Below are 25,250 nucleotides of genomic sequence, written 5' to 3'. Positions count from 1 at the left end.
TGAGCAGTTCCCACAGCTATGCAGTGCCCTGTCTTTATAGTACGTACAAACCCGTAAACCCGCTGTCCCCAGCGATGGCCATAAGAAGAACACTATGTAAGCCTTCAAAGCAAGACACAAGCCTCTGGAACCAATGTCCCCAAAAATACCCAGTCTGCATGGTGCACACTCCTATACCAGGAATAATATGTACAACCCACATGCCAATGTTTCATAGCCCACGCTCTATGCCATGCCTAGGAGGAGCAGTCCACGCCCCACGCAGTGTCCAGGAACTAGAGCTTACGGCCCAAGTACGATCCCACACTGCAGTCTCCGCTGCATGCCCAGAGCAATGCCCGGTCTGTACAGCCCCATATGACCAGTCTGTAGCACCCACTTAGTCTGGACATCTCATTCTCGCCAGCTCTGACACTTGCTTCCTAAGCTTTGTGTGGAGGATACAGTCCCTCCATGCCCACAGCAGTCCCTGCTAAGCCTGAGCCATCCATGTTCATGTGCTGCATATGACGTTATTCACACAGGGCACAGTTTGGACCGCCCTCGTCTCTGAACATCCTCCCGTCTGACAGCTCGGTGTTAAGTGGGGAGTTTTGCTCTCCAAGCAATCATTTCATCCATAACTACTTGCCAGTAATCTATTATCCATCAGGAGAATTAGCATGAAATATTAAGCCAGGCACCAGAGAAGGAGAGGGAACGATGGTGGTTCGGGGAGAGGGGGGAGGGTAGGACTGGAAGAAAGACAAAAAATTACAATCACCATAAAAGGCGAAGTAAAGAGAAGTAAAGTGAGAGGTCCGCAGGTAGATAACCACAATGCAACACAAGGCTTTTTTCTTTTTTTTGGGGGGGGGGGGGGGTTCGGGTCGGTGGGAAATGGGGCATTCCAAGTCGAAAAGGGGAGGAAAAACTGGGGAATGTTGTCAGGACTATACCATTATGAGATATTAGGCTGCTTTGCATGTGATATCACAGGCGTAAAAGACATCTCACTGATGAGGGGGTGTAAGGCAACGCGACTGCAAAAGAAACCCACCCATCAACTGGGCAGGCGACTACGCTGGCCCACCTGCAGCACCTATAACCGGGACAACTTCCTTTACATTAGCGATGCCCTATTAAAGGAGCGGTCTAGGATCGGAAAAACATGGCTGCTTTCTGCCAGAAACGGTGCTACTCCTGTCGACAGGTTGTGTTTGGTATTGCAGCTCAGCTCAATTAAAATGAATGGGGCTGGACTGCAATACCACACACAACCTGTGGACAGGTGTGGTGCTGTTTTTGGAAGAATGCAGCCATGTTTTTCTAATCCTGGACAACCCCCTTTAAGGTCTATATTTCCTTAAAAAACAAAAAAACACATTCCGAATTGTTATGCCGTAGAATAGAAGAAGCCGGAAGCAGGAGACAAGTAGAAGGAATTAGGAAGGAAGGTTTTATATGGACACCTGATAAACGTCACTGTCCCTTTAATAAAAATAATGTGCCCGGGGAAGACGGTGATTTCTGCACGAGGAGCGGGATGGTGACCGCTATATAACCACACCAGCTTAATAGCCGTCTTTGCATCACTGCAACAAAATAATTAATATCTACAGACCAGATCTTCAGCCTCGGAGAAAGGATTTACTTTTATTTCAGACAGTAATTGAATAGACGGGAAGAAACCACGAGAAAATGTTCAATTATAACAAAACACATGGAGGCCGACCAACCGGTGACCTACGGATGACAATGGCTACTCTGTAGTAGGGCCGGGCAATTCATCGAAAAAAACAAATGAAATTCAGCGCAGAAAACTTACGTCATCTTGTGCATTTTGGTTTTTTCAGGTTTTTTCCCCAGTTTCAACCGTGTCTGCACCCTCAGGACTCAGATACAGATGAAGCCAATGGTGGAGCAGGGAGCAGTGAGGTCTCTCTACCATTCGTACGTAACGCCAGCCGCTGACGGCAGGACGCAGACAGCTGCAATGTGTAGTACTGTACTGTGAGGGGGCACCTATGGGGGCATTATGCGGTGTGGGGGCAGCTATGGGGGCATTACACTGTGTGGAGGCACTATGGGGGCATTATACTGTGTGGAGGCACTATGGGGGCATTATACTGTGTGGAGGCACTATGGGGGCATTATACTGTGTGGGGGCAGCTTTGGGGGCATTATACTGTGTGGGGGCACTATACTGTGTGGGGGCATTATACTGTGTGGAGGCAATATGGGGTCATTATACTGTGTGGGGGCAGCTATGGGGGCATTATACTGTGTGGGGGCAGCTATGGGGGCATTATACTGTGTGGGGGCACCTATGGGGGCATTATACTGTGTGGGGGAAGCTATGGGGACATTATGCTGTGTGGGGGAAGCTATGGGGACATTATGCTGTGTGGGGGAAGCTATGGGGACATTATGCTGTGTGGGGGAAGCTATGGGGACATTATGCTGTGTGGGGGCACCTATGGGGGCATTATACTGTGTGGAGGCACTATGGGGGCATTATACTGTGTGGAGGCACTATGGGGCATTATACTGTGTGGGGGCATTATACTGTGTGGAGGCACTATGGGGGCATTATACTGTGTGGGGGCAGCTATGGGGGCATTATACTGTGTGGAGGCACTATGGGGGCATTATACTGTGTGGGGAAAGCTATGGGGACATTATGCTGTGTGGGGGAAGCTATGGGGACATTATGCTGTGTGGGGGCAAATATGGGGGCATTATACTGTGTGGAGGCACTATGGGGGCATTATGCTGTGTGGAGGCACCTATGGGGGCATTATACTGTGTGGCGGCAGCTATGGGGGCATTATACTGTGTGGGGGCAGCTATGGGGGCATTATACTGTGTGGGGGCAGCTATGGGGGCATTATACTGTGTGGGGGCAGCTATGGGGGCATTATACTGTGTGGGGGCAGCTATAAGGGCATTATATTGTGTGGGGGCAGCTGTGGGTGTTATACTGTGAGGGTGTAGCTATGCGGTATTTATACTCTGGAAAGCAGCTATAGGGGCAATAAACTATGTGGGGGTAGTTATGGGGTAGCTTTGAGGGCATTTTACTGTGTGGGGAGAACTATGGGGGCATTATACTGTGTGGGGAGCACTATGGGGGCATTATACTGTGTGGGGAGCATTAGGGGGGCATTATACTGTGTGGGAAGCACTATGGGGGCATTATACTGTGTGGGGAGCACTATGGGAGCATTATACTGTGTGGGGAGCACTATGGGGGCATTATACTGTGTGGGGAGCACTATGGGGGCATTATACTGTGTGGGGAGCATTATGGGGCAATATACTGTGTGGGGAGTACTAGGGGGGCATTATACTGTGTGGGGAGAACTAGGGGGGCATTATACTGTGTGGGGAGCACTAGGGGGGCATTATACTGTGTGGGGAGCATTAGGGGGCAATATACTGTGTGGGGAGCACTATGGGGGCATTATACTGTGTGGGGAGCACTATGGGGGCATTATACTGTGTGGGGAGCACTATGGGGCAATATATTGTGAGGGGAGCACTATGGGCATTACACTGTGTGGGGAACACTATGGGCATTATACTGTGAGGGGAGCACTATGGGGCAATATATTGTGAGGGGAGCACTATGGGCATTACACTGTGGGGAGCACTATGGAGCATTATACTGTGTGGGGAGCACTATGGGGGCATTATATTGTGTGGTGAGCACTATGGGGGCATTATACTGTGTGGGGAGCACTATGGGGGCATTATATTGTGTGGTGAGCACTATGGGGGCATTATACTGTGTGGGGAGCACTATGGGGGCATTATACTGTGTGGGGAGCACTATGGGGGCATTATACTGTGTGGGGAGCACTATGGGGGCATTATACTGTGTGGGGAGCACTATGGGGGCATTATACTGTGTGGGGAGCACTATGGGAGCATTATACTGTGTGGGGAGCACTATGGGGGCATTATACTGTGTGGGGAGCACTATGGGGGCATTATACTGTGTGGGGAGCACTATGGGAGCATTATACTGTGTGGGGAGCACTATGGGGCATTATACTGTGTGGGGAGCACTATGGGGGCATTATACTGTGTGGGGAGCACTATGGGGGCATTATACTGTGTGGGGAGCACTATGGGGGCATTATACTGTGTGGGGAGCACTATGGGGGCATTATACTGTGTGGGGAGCACTATGGGGCATTATACTGTGTGGGGAGCAATATGGGGGCATTATACTGTGTGGGGAGCACTATGGGGGCATTATACTGTGTGGGGAGCACTATGGGGCATTATATTGTGTGGGGAGCACTATGGGGGCATTATACTGTGTGGGGAGCACTATGGGGCATTATACTGTGTGGGGAGCACTATGGGGTCATTATACTGTGTGGGGAGCACTATGGGGGCATTATACTGTGTGGGGAGCACTATGGGGCATTATACTGTGTGGGGAGCACTATGGGGCATTATACTGTGTGGGGAGCACTATGGGGCATTATACTGTGTGGGGAGCACTATGGGGCATTATATTGTGTGGGGAGCACTATGGGGCATTATACTGTGCGGGGAGCACTATGGGGCATTATACTGTGTGGGGAGCACTATGGGGCATTATACTGTGTGGGGAGCACTATGGGGCATTATACTGTGTGGGGAGCACTATGGGGCATTATATTGTGTGGGGAGCACTATGGGGGCATTATACTGTGTGGGGAGCACTATGGGGCATTATACTGTGTGGGGAGCACTATGGGGTCATTATACTGTGTGGGGAGCACTATGGGGGCATTATACTGTGTGGGGAGCACTATGGGGCATTATACTGTGTGGGGAGCACTATGGGGCATTATACTGTGTGGGGAGCACTATGGGGCATTATACTGTGTGGGGAGCACTATGGGCATGATACTGTGTGGGGAGCACTATGGGGCATTATACTGTGTGGGGAGCACTATGGGGCATTATACTGTGTGGGGAGCACTATGGGCATGATACTGTGTGGGGAGCACTATGGGGGCATTATACTGTGTGGAGGCATTGTTGGGGTATATTATATACAGTAGTATACAGCAGGCTCAGGGGATATATATTAATTAAATGGCGGAGCATTCAAATAGGGGGTGTGGCCTAAATAATGGTTCATTAATGGTAATCGAGGTTACATGCTCAATTAATAGTGATTTGGATTTAGGTCACAATCGCCCAGTCCTATTCTGTTGCCTTATACGGTATTTCCCCTTAAAAAATTAATTTAAAAAAATCATCCTCGTAGGTCAGTGGCTGGCAAGTCAGTTTCTGGGAGGCTGGGTGCCTATGTATCCCCTATACCATGCTCTGTTGTAGTCTATATGGAGACAGTGGTGTATACATCATCCGCAGGATGTAATTAACGCTCGCCGGTTCTTTATACAAACACATCGCACGGGTAAAAACATTGTTCACAAACACTATAATTAATCCTATATATAGTACAAGGTGTAGACTGCGGCACCGAGCTTCAGATACAATTGTGAGATTAAAAACATTCAACCCCTAGGGCCCCATCCCACAAACCTATTACGGTCCCCAAGACTTAATAGTGATTATTACAAGCAATAAAGACGTGACAATATCCAAACACAACGAGACGTGAACCGTCATTATTTCTCAGCCGTATCTGGGGCAGGAGTGTGAACATTCTGCTGGCGATTTCCTTATTCCATCCCATAAATATTTATTTCTCTACGGAGATTATAATTCTTGCTGCTGCTGTGATCTACAGTCTCGATAAGTGAGGATAGACAAATGCAACTAAAACTAAGGCTTATCTGGTTTGGACGACCACTGTGATCGCTCCTGATCACGTTACCGAGTAAATGCTCATTATTCCTGCAGCGCCTCTGCAGGAAAAATGAAGTATTGCAGAGAGGCCAATAAAATCCATGCCTGTGCCCTCCAGAAAAAAAAAAAGAGGTATACTAGACAGAGCTCCTGGCTATAGATGATAGTGGAGGGGTCCCAAACAGGTTCCCAAAATGAATGGGGATGTCTAAAACGGCCAGCACTTTGCACCCATTATATGACAATTGGAGTCAGTCAAAAGTCCTGGCAGGGACACCCCTGAACTTCCGTCTTCAATCCTGTCTAAGAGGAATGAGTGAACCCCTCTCAGCACTTTTGCCGGGCCTAGAGGGCTTGCTCTAAATTTCAGGGGGTCTTTCGCCACTCACTTGGCTTTATTAGGGTTCTTATTGATGCCCTAATGACAGTCCCTTTAAGGAGATCATCCATTTATATATTTCTCTGAAGTAGCTTAAAGGATGTAAATAATATATAGTGTAATGTGCTTGTAGTTAATCCCCTTAGTATTACTCATTCATTATTAACGTTCTTGATGTTTACATAAAAAGGGGAATGATAATTATATTTATACGGCCGGCACCACAAACTTGTAGCACCTGAGATTTCCTTTCCGAATCCTTGTTTCTCCCTATATTCCAAAAATTCACAGTGGGTTATTGGACCTCGAGATTGGTAAATAGTCCATGGGCTGTGTCTAGTATAGAATTTTAGCTCTAATTAAGGGAATGCAGTACCAGACACAGCCCATGGACAAGAGTGGCGCTATTTCTCAAAAAAAAAAACAGACCTTTTCTAATCTCATAGAATCCCTTAAACTCTCCGTATTAGGGCCACACATGACATATATGCTGCCAAAGTCGAGTTTTCGCAACATAAATTGAGATGCTACGGAATAAAAATCTGTGCCAAGACAATTTACATGCGTCTTTTCTGCGGATTTCTTCTGCAGCATGTGGGTGAGATTTGTTAAAATCTCATCCACTTTGCTGCTACTGTAAACACTGCATATACGCAACGAGGGGCCTTAAACTGGCCATACACTTTAGATGTATTTTGGCAAAACCCACCGCTTTCGGCGGGAACGGCCGACCGTTTTATGTGTATGGTGACGTACTGACTTTCCCGATCTGAGCGTGCATGTGTAGGGGAGTCCGGAGGAATAACTGTCTGCGGAATGATCGTTCGTCCCGCAGCTGTATGGCCAGATTTACCCTTATGGTGTAGCCCTAGTCTCCGCAGACGAGGTATGTGAAGGACCAAGTAATGAATGCAGCAAGGGATGCTGTAAATCACACATGGGAAGAATGAACCACATGGAAAAATGGAAAGAGCACCAGCAATGGCCACCTCTATTTCCAATGTGCAAATGTAGTCAGCGACTAAAGCTGGCCATACACACCTGACCTTAGTCGGCCATTATCTTCTGAAATTGTGCAATATCTTAGTTTAGATACGATTGCACCCCAAAAATTATGGCCTCCAAAAACATTCTGCTACCATCAAAAAGCTAATCTTTACGATCGTCGTTCATGACTACACTGACAACAAATGACCTAACTAAATCCGACATTTCCAATACATTTTTGGGCAGATCTGTTGAGCAGAAAATGTTTTTACCCAACTGTCGGCCTAAAAACGTTCATACACATGCTCCAATAAGATTGTCAACTATTTGCGGGTTGATCTGAGATCTGGTTTTCTCATCGATCATCACTTACCTTTTGATCAGAGGGATTTTTATCAAAATCCAATGGTGATCAGACCCGACTAATCAATCGTCATGAACGATTACACATAGAAGGTCTGACATTCTGCGTCAGATCATAGCTGTATTCATGACACCACAGTGAAAAATAAAATGGTCACTCCACAAATGGACAGGACCGCTCCTGCAACGCTAGATCTTGGACGGGGGGTGGGTGGGGGCGGCGCTGAAAGCCAAAGAGAAAATCACATTGATGTGCCAGAGACATAAATATATGCGGGACCAAAAAGAAATGTGTAAAACAGGAGTGTGCTAATGGATTCCAGCTGGGAAGGATTGTGTGCCGCGGACTCAGATTTCACACCGTTTTATGAAAAGTTTAATGTTCCGCCTCTCCCTTGGGCCGGCTGCCCTTGGAGCTAAGCTCCATAACCACATTCTCGTCTATCAAACCCCAGGAAAAATGTACCTGATTTAGTACGGATCACGAACTGAGAATCACATGAACAAAGCTTAGAGAGGAGTATAGAAAACATATGTTCTACTGCAAGGTTCACTGGGACTTCTCAGATCCAACCTGTAGACAAGAGGAACACAACGAGCCAATAGCTGCCAAAGGGTTCCTCAAATTGTAATGTGAACACTATATAGAAGAATTTGAGGGCACGCCTGTTTTTGGGTAGTAAGCCCCAGTCAAGGAAGAAGAACCCCACTTTATCCAGAAGACTGTTCCCCAATGATGGGGGATCACTAGCTCCCACTGACCGCACCAGCTCCAGTCTGAAGATTAAACCTAAAAGGGATATTCCTTCTGTAACGCCCATAGAAGTGGATGGAGAGAGGGGTGCACTGCCATCGCTCCATTCACTCTCCGCCTGGATGCAGTGGCCAAATCACCAGACAGGATGGGGTTACCCAATCGGTGCAGGTCTTTGACCCGCATCGATCCGACATTTAGGGTACAATGTCTGTCCAGTATATAATAGACACATTACACTCTCTCCTCTGTATTTTTCCTCTTGATTTCCATGAAATCGTGTACCATAGAAGAACACTGTATTATGAGAGTAAATCTACAACTTCCTGTGACTACTCCTATTCAGGTAGCGAAAGAGGAAATAGGTAGTCACCCAGACAGGAAGTCAAGTAGCTGGCCAAACTGAAGTACAACCGACTGCAGAAAATAGTGTTACTGCAACTTTAAGAAGCGGAACAAACATAGATACTGTGAAGGTATATAATACTCATTCATCTACGTGAACTATGTTACTGCCGTGGTACAAGCCTTTAATTTATGGTTCCCCAAAGATTACGCTTCTGCCAAGACCATTACACTTTCGAGACATTAACCCAATATTAACCTTCCACTGTATTATTTACAATTGCCCCCATAGAAGAGGGTCTCAAGCTTAGGGCACCCTCTAGTACGGAGACTTCATGTCATCTCCGGCTTGGGGTGTTCGCGGTATACAGGATTACACATGAGTAGCTCGAAGCACAGAAGCCTGTATATGATGAATGGGTCAAGTGTGTAAATTAGATTGAAATATGAGTGCCCCGGAATAAGGCGCCGTGCCACCTAAGGTTGTATAAACAGAATTATATATACATGTGCCTATAGGATAATCGCTGGGGCTCAGAGCGGGCTGATGGCAAGAACAATAAGAAGTGACGAGATCTGGGCACAGAAATCTCTCGACTAATTATCTGGATGGCGGTCAGGATTTATTGCGCTGCGTGATGAATTCTCTGTCCTTTCCCCCAGTCGAGGTGAAGGCCGATCTATAAAAGCCGTCAGTTCTGCTACGTGCCAGAACCCGGAGTATTTTCTCTCTCCTGGTCTCAACCAGACGTCTTCCTCATCCCCGTCACCCTCCTATACCTGGCCTCAGGCTGCGGCCTGAGCCATTGTCCATTATGTATCCCTCTTTAACCCCCTCCCCGCCTAGCACTCCCTTCCCAATCCTTCCACCAATTACTATAGCCAAGGCCGCAGCATTCAGATCTACATGAGCTCAGTCCTGGGGTCTCCAATGATAGCCACCCCCCAAAGCCGCCCTGTGTGAAGACTTCAGATTATGGTATTTTCTGTGACTTGAGTTGATCCAGGAGAAATTTCCATGGGAAGATCAAACGAACAGACTGAAGCTTGATCTTATTTTTCAGCATATTATGAGAAAAACGAATACGGTTTATTGGAAAAAAAACAAATAAAAAAAAGGAGGCGGCGGCGGCGAGTGATATCAAGTAACACACAAATCATGAAGACACCCCTGAGATACCCTCAAGAAGGAGGACATATACTATTCCACACATTACCACCCCTCAAATCCAATGGCACCATCCGGAAAAAGCATAACTGGTACCGGAGCAATTCGGGGGGAGCGGTGAGGGTATCGGTGAGGCGCCACGGCACTGCCATCCTCCCACATAACAAGCGCTTCACCCCTCCAAACACCATTGACATAATTCGATATTCTACAAACTCCCCCCCCCCCCCGAGATGTTGCGGCTGAAGATACCGAGACGACCATTCTACTTTCTACGATACCAAACGAGAACCAAGATTTTACTTCAATCCCTTCCCAAACAAAAAATCCACATCTAGTCCCTATTATATAAGCCGTGAGAACACCTGGAAAATATTCCTCTAGAGTGTTCATCTTCCAAACATTGAACTCAGACACACGCCGAGTACTCTACCCCAACAGTCACTATTCGGCCTCGTTCACACAGTGAAGATTTTCCATGCATTTTTTTTAGGCCAACACTAGAATTGGATCCAGGAGAGCAGATCTATATAAAAGGCCTTCATTTCTATATTTCTTCTGTTCAGGTTCCATTTCTGGCTTATGATATATCTGCACTGTGTGAACAAGGCCTTAGGGTAGATTCACACCCGACAGATTTTGTTGCAAAAATGCCTGTGACTGAAAATCGGTTGAATGGAACTGGCAGAAATGTATAGACCTGCTGCAGAAACAACGGCATTTAGAGGATTGGAACAGATTTTTAGTTGCAGAAATTTCTGCAACAAATTCTGCCGTGTCTGAATCCAGTCCTAGGCTAAATGCACAAGTTGCGGAAGTTGATCAAAACCACAGATGACCGCAGGTAAAATCTGCACTTGATATTGCGGTTTTTTGATGCAGATATCACACTTCGAGGGTCAATGCCCACCACTTGCGGTATTGACGCGCGTATTTGTGTACGGCAAAACCGCAGCGTAATACAGCACCGGCATAGTCAAGGAGAGTCCAGGAAATCTGCCGCGTGTGAATATACCCTTATAATCTAGACTTTCCTACACGAGCGTCCACCACGAGCACTCACCTTCTTCAGAGTTCCAGCTCGGGTGCCCACGAAAACCACAGAATGCCCATTATAGCTGTAAGCAGCAACACTAGCCATGCCGTCCGCTTTATCCTCAAAGAGCGGAAGCCCCTCAATCACCTTGAGACCACCAATGGGTTGATTTAAGGCCAGGCCACAGAAGCCATCAGGAATAGGCATAGGCTGAAAAAAAAACAAACAACATAGATTAAATAACATACAAGCTATAGGTCCATCGTCAACAATCACCTACACCCAATGGTGCCCGACCCATGCCCTTGTACGTGGCAGCGCATAATGAGCTCAGTGCTAGACATAGAAAAAAACGCAGGATAAAAATCGGGAGCATTGGGAGAATCCAAGGCAGCAGGGATGCTGGGAGTTGTAGTCCAACAGGTTGCAGGACAATGTTTTAATGATTGAATCAAATAAAAGGAAAAAGTATATGAAGGATTTTTTATTGTAACGGGCGCTTATCGTTTCCTATATACCGCGCAGCGGTGAGCCAAGGTGACTCGTATCCGGAATGATTTACAGCGCGGCGGGCGTGCGTCATTCCCATTAAGACACATTTTCCTAATGAACGCGGCGGTTTTTATAGGTAATACTTCTTCTCGTTTATGGAGCGCCCCCCCCCCCCCTAAAATAAAAAACATCACCAATAAATATCCTTCAGTCGTCCTCTTCCGAGAAGGAGCTAAAAATTCTACCCAGTGACTTCGGAGTTCTATCTGGTTGTGGGAGAGCCGGGTGACAATCAATACAGCTACTACTGGAGTTACAACAGGGATGGTCATCCAACTTTACTACAGTCCAGAACGGCAAATATGTAGAGAGAGATATAGGGGAGGGGGGGTATGACTGCCCAACCAGGTGCAGATGGTGCAGGTGGCAGATCTGCATTGTGGGGGCTGTAATGGTGGACATATCCGTGATCACCCAACGTATAGGTGCAGAAATAGACACGCGCTCCAATAATTCAATATTAGGCCCTGTTCACACAGCGTTTATTTGACGTGTATTTTGGCGCTTTTTACGAGTAAATAAAACGCTTGATTCAAATTAATGGGAAAGCGCACAGATAGTACATGCAACGCAGATTTTTTTTACGCGAGCACATTTTAAGAAGACGCGTCGTGTAAAAAAGAAGCGTCAGGTCAATTCTTTGACGATCAAAACGCGCCAAATGTTCCCATAGTCAATAGGAGTCCTAATTGCTCTCCAAAAATCACACACAAAATGCGTCAAAAAGCGCCTCACAAGAAACGCTAACATATTTGACACGTTTACACATCAGGTTTTTTTAGCGCCATGTGAACATGTGCCAAGGCTCACCCTTTACTGAAATGCAATTTGGTTGAGTCGCATTGGATTTAGGCAATGGAACAAGCAAAAGACACCAAAAAAAAAATCCTGAATGAGTCATACGCGACTTACGTGAAAGTCTGTGACCGCGTTCTTAATCTGATGGCGGGAGATGTGGCCGTACAACGCCAGACGCTTCTTCTGCAAAGCTCCTATGCAGGAAAGGCTTTGGGTGTCAGTCATGCCGTTGCCTCAGCAACTAGATCACTTGACCCGCTGGTTGCGTCTCCGGTCATCAGATTAGGTGACTAAACTCCAACATTCCTCCAATATGGCTGCTCGTTGCGGCAACTTCCTGTCTCCATTTACAAAAGGAAGAGCAGCTCTGGAGCACAAACTGCTGCTCTGAAAAGTGCAATATTATGCAGCCAAAGAGATGAGGAAAATGTTACATCTTATTACTATGGTAGAGAGTTGCTTCCCATTACCCCTAAGTCCTACACTAATGGATATTAGTCGTCCTATAAAAACCCTATATACTGTTCCTATTACGCGGTTTTCAGAAACAAAGCAGCAGGTATAGATCGTATTTCCACGTAGGGACAATCCTATAAGAGAACAATGGAAAGAGCCGAACATTGCCAAAGAAACCCTACTAAATAACGACCCCACAAACGGCTTCCTCCGGCCTCCACAATACAATGTATGTGTCGTCGTCTGCGGGATTCTTGCCCAAAAGCTTTGCATGCCTATAGAACGGGCTGTGGGATTGGCATGTCCTGAACGGGCATTGCGCCAAGAGGTAGAAACTTCTGATGAATGCGTTTGCTGTGCATTTCCCCCGTCACGATCACACAGGACACAGTTACAATGTTCTTCTTGCATTTTTTCCCTTTTCTGAATTCTTTACTATATAAGGTCTACGTAACGCGGGTGGATTATCCACAGTTATCGTGCAGGGACCTGGCGCTGGTTTCTTTGGCTGCCATGTGCAGGTGGATGTACCAGGTCCCTGCATATTAAACGTATGATTCCCCCCGTCTCACTGGAGCAAATATCCCCTGGGGGCACAATGCCGTATTGCCCGAGCCCATCCGTTCAGGGTATTTACAATGTGCATTGGCGGCCTTTTTTGCTACTAGTGTTTTACTACCTGCGTTCTTTTTAGGTGGCGTTTTCACATTGCAAATTATGGGATTAAAAGATCATACGATGCGAAGATTCCTCTTAATTTTTTTCGTTAAAAATTCAGAAAACTTTGATGGTCTAAACGCCATTTTACGGGGTTCGCTGGGCATTTTTAATATTGATGGCCTATCCTTAGGATAGGTCATCAATATCAGATCCGTAGGGGTCCAACTTCCGGCACCCGCGCTGATCAGCTGACTGAAGAGGCCGCAGCGTTGGTCGCCGTGACCTCTTTAGTGTTTACCAGGCACAGCGTTGACCGTAGCGGCGGTGCCTGGCGTGGCAGCTCAGTCTAATTCACGTCAATGGGACCTGAAACTGCAATCCCAGGCACAGCTGCTGCGGCTGTATATACTACGCTGTGCCTGTAAACGGGCCGCGGTGACTGAAGCTGCAGCCCCTTTCGGTCAGCTGATCAGCGGGGGTGCCCGATCGGATATGGATGACCTATCCTAAGTGTAGGCCATCAAAATAAAATGCCTGGAGAACCCCTTTAATGATGGTAGAAAACGGAGAAAAGATAAAAAATGGCACCTAAAAAACGCAAGGTTTGCAGTGTGTTCTATTTTCTAAAAAACGCTGCGGGTGGAGCCCCCCTTAAAGAGGTTTTCCTTTAAAAACACTGATGGCCTATCCCTAAGGATAAGCCATCAATGTGTGATCAATGTGTGATCGGGGGGCACAATCAGCAGAATGAATGGGTTTGAGCTGTAATAACAGGCACAGCTGAACGTACGGACGAGCCTCTGTTACCGGATAAGTAACGAGGGTCCGCAACGTTCACTGAAACCCCCATCATACTGCTAATCCATGGGGTCCTGGAGGTCAATCACCCATCAATCACACATTGATGGCCTATTCCGAGGTTTAATTGTTTTTCCTGAGAAACCCCATTACGACCCCCATCAGACTCTCCCAACACACAACAGTGGTGCTACATTGTCGAGGAGCTTGAGATTCACGTTTACCCACAATGCACCTGCATTACTGAGGACTTGTAGCCCTGATTCTAAGCTGGGTATGGCCGCCATGGTCGTTGGTCTCCAGCTTTTCCAGGCACAAATGGCAAATCCACTCGGGTATGAAGTTATATAAAATTGTGGAAATATCACTGTATAATCAGGTTAGATTGCCATTCAGGAATCTAAGAAAGCTGGGTGACAACCGTACGAGAGCTGTAATGACGGCGCTGTTTTCTTTTTCTATTCGAGGGGGAAATGCTGTAATGTCTTATCATAAGGGACTGACACACAATCTGCGATCTACATTGTATATATTCAGTATATATACATATGCGACGAGTGGCATCTTGAAGTAAGATCCAGAACGGGTAGCAGCGCTGCCACGTAGACGGTGGACCTCTTCACGGACACGTATAGGAATGTCACATTTGCGGTCACTTAAACGCAAATAACAGGGTGTCGCAGCCATGCGGTCTTTGAAGTGGGTTTCAAAGAAACCACGGCCAATTATAGGGCCCAGCGCTCTCCAAGATTCCTCCGTACCCGAGCGCATAGGAATGAACGGCACCCGAGCAAAGATTAAAGACCACATGGAAAAGAAAATTGGGAAGAACAAATCCAGGAATCAGTCTAAAGCTCAAGTGAAAAATTAGAGAGAACGTGGTAATTACATTTACATAATGTGCGCTCTCTCCAGGCCTCCCCTTCCCGGGGCTAGGTCGCAGCCGGCTGCTATCTTGTGGCAAAATAATTTGGGCTGGCACTGTCCGGATGTTAATCCGCCAATAAAAGGTGCACAGAGAACGGACCAGAGAAGTGATCTGACTCGCCAGTCATGGCAAAACTACAACTCCCAGCAAGCTCTTCCAGCCAGAGACTACTTCTGAGAAAGCAGGGAGATATGGTCAGCATTACACCCCTCACAGGCAGTGTTACTCAGCTTTCCCAGACTTCAGGCTCTAGCTATGCAGTAATTATTTTAGGCTGAATGTCGGTACTTCACATCCATTGTCCAAAGCCTTAAAGGACAACTCCAGCCAAATATAAAAATGTAAGTCTGAACGGAGTTAAATTTCCACCAACCCCCACTCCATTCATACAGGAGTCTGGAAATCTGAGAACAGGGGCGTTTTTCCTGCGGGCCTCAAATTGTAGAGCTGCTTTAGAATTTAATCGGTGACCACTTTGTTCCCCCCATGTCCCTGCTGCAAGCCAAGAGCAGAGGATAAGACATGGCATGACTACAGACGTTAAAGGGTAACTAAACCTTCCAAAAACTTTTGACCTGTCTTAGTGACATGTCTGAAGTTTTGATCAATGGGGGGAGTCTAAGCACGGAGATCCCCACCGATTGCTAAAACAAAGCGGCAGAAGCGCTGTACCGCTTAGTTTCAGAACAGCTTTTCTCGGAAAGCCGAGCAAGCGGTGCACGGGCTCAGACTTTCTATGGAGTCCGTACACCGCTCCGAGGAACGCAGTTCGGAAACTAAGCAGCACAGTGCTGACCCGAGAGTGTGGTCTCGGCGATCGGTGGGGGTCTCGGCGATCGGTGGGGGTCTCGGCGATCGGTGGGGGTCTCGGCGATCAAACCCGCACCGATCCAAACTTCTAACATGTCACTATGACCTGTGAAAAGCTTTTTTTAAAAGTTTAGTTACCCTTTAAGGGGCAAGTTTTATAGATAGGAGATCAGCCTATAAGGAACGCATGTGGGCAAATTACTTATCGACCATCTAAAGCCCCAATAATATTACCTTTATGGCCAATGTTAGAAGTATACGCTGGAAAAGTTCCCAATGTATATGTTAAATATGGGCTGTGACGAATGCCGAACAATGGCTCGCTCAGACTATTATGGGATAAAATGAACATAAAGTTTATTAACGATCATGACGTATACGTTAACTGGATACCATGATAGCCGATGGGTGACGGAGGCCACTTTTAGGCATCCGTCACAAACATCCCATAGGCTATTACGGCATCTAATTATTGTATACGTCATGAAAAAAAGATTGAGGGGCGTGGCCAGCTATGGGAGAGTGAAGACGTGCTTTCTCCAGCTCCTCACCCAGTGTGCTAAAATCGGCTGACATCCACTCTCAGACATGGGGAAGACGACTAAAAAACACAAGGCAGCAGCCCCTACCTGCCCCTCATCACCCCAGCGTGATATCGGGGAATACTTCGGGCGACAACCCCAGATGCAGCTCCGGGCCTCGATCCGGGCCGAGGCCGGGGGTCAAGATGGCCGCCCGACCTCTCCATCTCCACTGTCTCAGTGCCCTGAGCTGATAGAGACGGCAACAGAAGTCGCTCACTTACCCGTCCGGGTCCAGAATCTGGAGGCCTCCGATTCCGCATCTCTTCTCCGGGCTGTGGAGGATCCTGCGGCCCGGCCGACCTCGCCTGCCTGCATCCAAGATGGCCGCCGGGACTCTGTGGTGCTCAGATGTGGGCCTGCTCTGGGGAATACGGCCCCCTTCACAATCTCTCCGGATGGGAGAGCCCCGGTGCAGAGGGTATCGGACCCTCGGTCTCATTGTGAGGCATCTGGGGCTCCCTCCGCGGCAGGTGCCGCTTTTCTGCCATCAGGCCTCGTGGCCTCTCAAGATGGCCGCCGGCGCTCTCCGGCTGGCCTGCAGACGTCGGGTCTCCATCCACCTACGCCATTGCTTTCATGGCCTGATGGCCAGCTACCTCCTGGACCTGACTGCGGCCTGCTACCACCTGATCCGGCCTCCAGGGTCGCAGGAGACGCCACAGCTGCCCTGACTACAGCTCCACAGCAGGACGATTCATATGAGAGGCGCAGTGAGTACCGAGGCTCTGAACCTCCTGCCCCCAGTGTCTCTTTACAGCCTGTAGGGCCACTAGTCCCAGACCTCCCCACTCCTCTCAGGGGCCCTGGGCTGGTGGGGGCCCCCCCATCTTGGTCCTCCAGCTCCTCAAGGAGCAGCGCCCCAAAAGTCCCCTCAACCACCGCCCCGGCCGGGCATGTGGGATTTCCCCTTCAATCCGGGACTTTGCCTGCATTACATACCCGTGACCAGGGTCCTCAATTCCACCCACTTCCTTCTCCTGACCTGGAATATGCCCATGCTCCGATGGATATACCAGCAGACCTTGCATTAAGTCTCACAGACCCGTCGTCTGGAGGTATATGTGAAAATAGGCCGGCGACTCTTTCAGACATCCGCCAGCTTGTCCAACTGTTGCCCACCAGGGCTGATATGTCTTCCTTTGCCAGACAGATCGTGGAAGAATGTAAGCTGGAGTTTACTCAATTTCGGGCTGAACTTTCCTCACTTTCTACAAGGGTGGACACTCTTACGCAGGAGCGGGTTGCTGATAATGCCACTATTGCAAATATCCAATCTACTATTCAGCAGCACTCAGCTCAGCTGTTCACTTTGCAACAACACCTCGATGATATCGAAAATCGTAACAGGAGGAACAACCTACGTGTGAGAGGATTGCCCGAATCTATTCCTACGTCCGATCTGTTTTCAACTCTCTCCACCATCTTCAATACTTTACTAGGCCGTCCGCCAAATACCCATATAGAGATCGACCGGGCACATAGAGCTCTCCGCCCTGTAAGTGCTGATGATCCTCGGCCGAGGGATGTCATCTGCCGAATCCATTTCTACGCAATCAAGGACTCTATCCTGCAAAAAATCCGGCGGCAGCCCATCATTCTCCATCAAGGCACGCAGTTACGTATTTTGCCGGATTTATCTCGACATACGCTGGCGCAAAGAGCTGCTCTCAAGCCCCTGCTGGAGGTGCTCCGAAACCGGGACATCATTTACAGGTGGGGCTTCCCGTTTGCCCTTATGGTCAGACGGGATGGCCGTACCTATACCGTGCGATCCCCGACCGACTTGCCTAGTTTCTTGCGGGACTTGAACCTTCCTCATGTTGCGTTACCAGAGTGGCCCTCATTGTTATCCTCTGCTGGCGGAGGATCGAGAGGGAGACGCCCGCTCCCTGGGCCTCTATCTGTGGCAGAGGGTCGCCCTCCACGAGGACCCCGCAGAAGATCTAGACGCCGACAAGAACGGGACCCTACTCCACCCATGGAGACCGCCCGTTCGGCGTGATGACCCGGATTTCACACCCCGGGAATCCTTCCTTTTACGTATTTACTTGCTGTCGGTTTTCAAGAATGCCTGTGGTTTTGAGTATTACCTTCAGATGCCTTCCAATGTCTTCCTCTTGCTCATTATTTAAAGTGTGCAATGATGTTAAGCTGTCAATATTTATAATATGGTACGCTGGGGAGTGCGGATAACTCTTATGCGTAGTTGTCACCTTCCCCCTGTAGGTTTTGGACCGAATTTTTGGTCTACCGCAATTGTGCGCTTAGCTGGTGCGGCAGTTGTTTTCTTACTGCCTTTTTTGTTTGATTTTATGTCTGTGTTTTTCTCTAATGCTCTGTTCTTTACTCCTAGCTTGTTTCCCTCCTCTTCCTCCCTCCTGGCGATCCTGGACTCCGATCCCTCGTGCGTTAGCCGGCATACTTCAGCGAGCCGCTTAGTCTGCACCCATGGCTGACCTTACTATTGCCTCCTTCAATGTGAAGGGGCTGAATGTTCCTGAAAAGCGGGCGCAAATTCTACACCATCTACACAAGCGTAAGGTACACATTGCATGCTTCCAGGAGACACACTTTAAGGAGGGACATACCCCTACTATCAAGCACAAACATTACACTACGTGGCATTTCAGTAATAATCCCCTCTCCAGATCGTGTGGAGTTGCCATAGCCCTCCACAAGTCCCTCCCCCATCAGGTTGTTAATATGGTTGTCGGTCCCGACGCAAGATACATCATCTTAGTGCTTAATATTGGTGGGAGGGAATTCACGGTGATTAACGCTTATGCTCCCAATCAGGGTCAGGTGCCCTTCGTTCTCCAACTTATAGAAGCCGCCCTTCCGGTGGTCCGGGGGACTGTGGTGCTGTGCGGAGACTTTAACCTTACTCTGGATCCGACGGTGGATAATTCTACTGGTCGCTCTAGTGTTGCATATGGTGCTATTAGACGGGCGAGGCGTGCTCTCCTACAGCTTCAACTTTGTGATGCATGGCGCCTACAACACCCCACTGATAGGGATTATAGTTTCTACTCCCATCCGCATGGCACCTACAGTCGCTTGGATTACATTTTCATCCAGCAGCATGCTCTCCCCTGGGTAGCCTCTACGTCCATTGGCAGTATCCTGTGGTCTGATCATGCCCCGGTATACTGTACCTTACAACTCCCCTTCATCACTAAAGGCTCCTGGACTTGGAGACTGAATGAGTCCCTGCTCCTGGATGGGATGTGCCATGATGATTTACTTCAAACGGTGGAATATTTCACACTTGATCACGCTCAGGATGACACGTCCCCCTTGGTGCGTTGGGAAGCCCTTAAATGTGTTCTCAGGGGGGTCCTCATAAAACACGGAGCGCGCCTTAAAAGAGAAAGGGCCCACTCCCTTAAAATTGCGCTCCAAAAAATTAGCACTCTTGAACTGGCCCACAAGCGTGCGTTGTCTCTTCCGATTTTACGGGAGTTACAGGTTGCCCGACAGGATGCCAGACGGCTGTTGGACTCTGCCCAGCAGCGCGCTCTCCAAGTCTGTCGCAGTAAATTCTACGAGTTTGGCAATAAGAGCGGACGCATGTTGGCCAGAGCTTTAAAAACTAAGATTGCCCAATCACACATCCCAAATACTAAAGCTCCTTCTGGCCAGGTGGTTCACACGACCCCAGAGATAGCGGATTGCTTCCATACCTTTTTCTCTAATCTTTACAACCTTGACCCTCCCACCCCTACCCACTCTCATCTGCCAGACGGGGATTCTTTCTCTTCTCCCTTCACACCGTTGTCTAGGGAGATAGCTGAGGAACTTGATAAGGACTTCACCTCCCCGGAGCTCCTTGCGGTTATAACCGATCTTCCTGGGGGAAAGAGTCCTGGCCCGGATGGCTACACTGCCAAGTTTTACAAGGTGTTGGCTGACCGGTTGTTACCGTTTTTACTGCCAGCTTTTAATTCTATCTCCCCGGAGGTCCGGTTTCCTCCTAGCTCCACCTTGGCTCATGTCACGGTTATCCCTAAGCCGGGTAAGGATCCTCAACTCTGCTCCAGTTATCGTCCCATCTCCTTGCTCAATGTAGACCTGAAAATTTACGCCAAATTGCTCGCCAATAGACTAAATAACTACCTGCCTGATCTAATCCACCCGGATCAGGTGGGCTTTGTGCCTGGTCGGGAGGCCCGGGATAACACCCTTAAAACTCTAGATATTATCCACCACGCCCAGACTAACCACATCCCGCTCATGATCCTGTCCCTAGATGCTGAAAAGGCGTTTGACAGAATATCGTGGCCTGCCCTTTACCAAACCCTTCGGCATGTGGGAATAGGACCCTCTCTCTTGGCAAAAATCATGGCATTGTATCGTACGCCTTCGGCCCAAATAAAAATAAATGGCTCCCTCTCGGCACCTTTCCCTATTTACAATGGCACGAGACAGGGTTGTCCCCTATCCCCCCTGTTATATGTTCTGGTTATGGAACACCTCATGGCCTCCATTCGGAGCAACACGGATATTAAGGGTATTAATATTGGAGGGATGGAATACAAGTGCTCGGCATTTGCTGATGACCTATTGGTCTATCTCACAGATCCTCATGTCTCTCTTCCTTCATTGATGTCCGAGTTGTCCCGTTTTGGAACATGGTCTAATTTCAAAATCAATTTCTCTAAGTCGGAAGCGCTAAATGTTTCTCTCCCGGGCCCGTTAGTGTCGCTTCTCCAAAGTAATTTCCCCTTTTCTTGGCCCTCCAGAGGTATTACATATTTGGGTGCCCGTATAAGTGGTGACCTTACACAACTGTTTACAAATAATTATATCCCCCTACTGGCCAAGTTTCGCACTGATCTTAATTCCTGGCATAAGACTGAATTTTCCTGGTTTGGCCGTATCAATATTATTAAGATGTCGCTCCTCCCCCGCTTGCTTTATCTCCTGCAGACGATCCCCATCTCTATCCCATCCTTCTATTGGTTGCGGCTTCAGCGTTGCTTCGGCTCCTTCATTTGGCCGACTGGTCGCCCACGTCTGAGCCGGGCTCTTCTGACTCGCTCCAGGGGTACGGGTGGGGTTGGTCTGCCGGATTGTAGGCTCTACTATCTAGCATCAACTCACGCACGTGTTTTAGATTTTTTTCATAACCGTGAATCAAAACTATGGGTCCGTTTGGCTCAACAACTATGTCCCAGTACCCTATCATCCCTGCCGTGGACCCTGCCCGGGAACAGACCGACTCAAACCTCCTTTGTGGTCCATCATACCCTTCTGGTATTGAGGTCCTTAGGACCTGAAAGTACGCTTATAGACCCCCTGGGTCCTTTAACTCCAATCACAGACAATCCAGCCTTTCCTGCTGGTAAGGCTGGTCGCTCCTTCCTAGGCAGGCCGTCCACCAATCCCATGTATTTTGCCCAGGTTCTCTCCGCTTCCTCTCTTCTCCCTCTAACATCCATCTGCCCCGATGCTGTGCCCTCCACTCGCCGTATATATGAATATGCCCAGTTAAAGCACTTTTATGGAGCGGTTAAGCGACGCGCACATCTTCACCGGTTGTTGACGGACTTTGAGCGCCTATGTGTCTCCACCCAGCCCCCTACCCATATCATATCCACGATATATAAGTTACTCCTTTCACAGCGTTCCCAACAACTCCCCTCCTTCTGCGGGGCCTGGGAGAGAGAATTGCATACTACATTTACTGACGCACAATGGAAGCGATGTTTCTCCCTCTCACAAAAAGCATCTATAGCCACTAGGGCCCAAGAAACTAGCTACAAAATAGTATCTAGATGGTACCGGGTCCCGGCTGCGCTTCATAAATGGTATCCATCTATGCCTGACAATTGTTGGCGTTGTGGTGATGTAGGAGGTTGTATGTCTCATGTTTGGTGGAGTTGCCCCTTGTTGAGGAGTTTTTGGGATGCGGTACTTAAATTGATATTGGAGGTTACTGGAGTCTCTGTCCCCAACTCTCCGGAAGCAGCTCTTTTATTCATGTTCCCGATGCCAATACAAGTTTATAAAAGCTCACTAGTTAGACACCTCCTTCAGGCAGCAAAGTCAGTGATCCCGCGCAGGTGGAAAACGGCAATACCTCCAACATTAGATGAGTGGTTTCAGGAAGTTGCCGCGATACAGCGAATGGAACACCTGGTGGCTCACTCTCCGGCAGCTGTGGTAAAATACACATCTACGTGGTATCCTTGGATAGTGTTTCTTTCTTCTCCTTCCTACCTCACGGCTGTAACCTGAGTTGGCCTATGCTCTTGTGAAATGTACTGTGACGCTTGCTGGCTGATGTTTTTTCACCCAGAATACCCCAGAATCGGAGTCCAGGATCCCCTTGTCCTCTCCCCTCCCTCCTACTCCTCCCCCTCTGGGGACCTTTTTCTATACTTTCTCTTCCCCTGTCTAGGGTAATGTGCCGCTCCCTCTCTGTTTGAATTAAGTGGCCTCACTGTGCCTCCTGATGTGTTGCTGTAAGAATTCTCCATGCTACTGTTGTATACTGCGCAGTGTCCTTCCTATTGAGATGTGATGCACATTATTGATTGATTTCTCTTCTTTGTTGTTGTTCTGATTTGTTTTTGATTTGGTCCACTGACCTTGTTTGTCGGTTCCATTTATGGTGTGGAGGCCTTCCCTCCACTATGTTGTGTAATTTTGTGTTTTGAAACTCAATAAAAATTTTTGAATAAGAAAAAAAAAAGATTGAGAAGCCCATGACGTACACGTTGAACGGATGACTGTAACATATGCCATATAGTGACGTCACCCAAAAAGTCCCATGTAAAAAAAATAATAATAAAAACTTATACCACCCATAATATATTTTTTTTTTGCGCCATCCCATCGTATGGAATAGCATAGATAGAAAAAAGGTATACAAAGAGCGAAATGACACCTCCGTTGATCTGTGGACACGTATATACACGTGTATTCCTGGCGCACACGTTAAACATACATCCCAAATGGGATGTAAACAAGGCCAAAGCTCTGCGAGTGAACGCCCTAATAACCGACATGCCAATATGTACGCACAAAGTGGCGCTGAGCGGGTTACGCAGGAAACGCAGGTTCCGATCCTATTAATCTTGTTTAAGTGGATGCGGCACTATTTGCCTTTCTCAGTTCCGAGCATCGCGCCCGTGACCAGCCAAAATCATACAAAGGAATTTAATTAGCTCGCATAGCACCGAACCGAGCAAGTTCCACCATGAACAGAAATCAATTTTTAATAATGTTATACATTAAGCAACAAATCTTGACATGTGCCTTTAACACTCCCCAGTGCCCGGCCTCATCAGAAGACGCAGCTGAGAGATGGGCACGCGCCCAGCCCTTCTACTAGGACATTCTAGGGAGGCATAAAACATCCGCTCAGATTTACGGGCATGCGAGAGCAGAGGATACAACGACCCGCAACGTTCTCTGGACCTCTTACCGTATTAATGCAGGGCAGCTCTTTATTAAGTAACCAAGGCAGAGACAGCTTTCCCTCTCCCCGGTAGCAAGACTTGATCCTCTCCTTAATGCTTTTGTTGATTTGGCTGAGGGTGAAGAGGCAAAGGACGGACTCGCGTGGAGGGTTGGATCTGTTCTTCTGACCTTGGGAGAAGACGGTGTATAGAACATCCTCATCTTCTAGTATCCCCAGCTCTTGGGCCAGTTTTTGGCCGGGCTGGCTTAGATACGCGCTCTGGATGAGTCTGTACTCGACCCCATCCTTGGTGCATCCGATCGGAAACTCTACGTAAGAATAAAACTCCGGATCTTCGGAGCACATGCGAACGATCTTAGAGGTGAAGAACTTTTCTCCGGTGGCATCCAGCAAGGTCTGTTGCGTGTCCAGTTGTAGGGTCAAAAAATATACAAACCCACCACTGACAAACCCGTACACGTAGTAAATGTCAAAGGAAGGGTGCAGGGAAAGCGTATCAGAAGGGACCTTGATCTGAGAAGATACAAACTCATCCTGGTACACCAGACGGAACATCTCCTCGCTCTCCTCGTTCTTCAAAAGTTTGCGGCTGGAAAGGGTGGGAAAATATTCCGACTTGCCATCGATGGACGTGCCGATAAAAAGTTTGCTCTGCTCGGCATCTTGTTCTACAATGACTCCGGTCATGGAGTCGGGTTCTCGTGCCCCCGACAAATAATGTTCCTTGCGGTGGTGGGGCTCTCCCAACTTGAAGAGATTGTCCAGCCTCAAAAATTGACAAATCCCTTGCCATACACTCCCGCAGGCCACCACCCGATTACCCGTGTAGTCGATCAACAAAAGTCTATTGACATTGTCCGAGGGGGACAGCTTGTGAGTGCACTGCCGCACAGAAGGTGGGGGGTAGCAGCGGGAGTTATCTTCGATGGGGCCAGTCAGGTGGGAGCGCAGCTCGGTCAGATTCTCAGATAGCTTGTAGATTCTGTTGATGGCGCCAATGTAGACGTCACCCGTGTGATTGTGTACGGCTAGGTGAGTCAGAGATGTATCCGAGACGGTAAAGCTTGGGAACGGAGATGTATCCGATCTTCGGACAGAAAAGACGAGAAGTAGGAAAGAAAGATGAAAGCCATTGAATTGTCCCATGGTGTATCCTTATCCCGGAGGACAGCTTCTTGGGCCAGGTGGTGACAATGCCAATATCCTACGTGGTTTGTCCAAGTCCACATTCAGTAGATCATTCCTGGGACTGAAAAAAAACAACGCAATTAGGTTCAGTATACAGCAAGAACATCAGAGGTACCGAGACACATACAATACAAAGTGCATTATAAGAGGCCTCTCCTACTCCACCCAGAAAGACCTCTCCATATTCCCAAACTTTAAGACTATGTTCTGGTG

The 25,250-nt window shown here is 48.2% G+C and overlaps 1 protein-coding gene across 1 annotated transcript in view; it reads right to left on the bottom strand.

Annotated features, from left to right (window-relative positions):
• Positions 1-25,250, bottom strand: part of PLXNA3 (plexin A3) — a 92,356-nt gene that overhangs the window by 46,142 nt on the left and 20,964 nt on the right. The window contains exons 2-3 of the mRNA XM_075834996.1: positions 23,853-25,098; positions 10,862-11,044 (exon numbers count right to left, since the gene is read on the bottom strand). Of these exons, the coding sequence (XP_075691111.1) occupies positions 10,862-11,044; positions 23,853-24,995 (1,326 nt within the window). The 5' untranslated portion in view covers positions 24,996-25,098. The remainder of the gene's footprint in view (positions 1-10,861; positions 11,045-23,852; positions 25,099-25,250) is intronic.

This window comes from Rhinoderma darwinii, chromosome 8 (genome assembly GCF_050947455.1).
Source record: "Rhinoderma darwinii isolate aRhiDar2 chromosome 8, aRhiDar2.hap1, whole genome shotgun sequence".
Taxonomy (NCBI): domain Eukaryota; kingdom Metazoa; phylum Chordata; class Amphibia; order Anura; family Rhinodermatidae; genus Rhinoderma; species Rhinoderma darwinii.
Note: the sequence above shows the minus strand (reverse complement) of the source record. Positions and strands in the feature narration are given on the sequence as shown.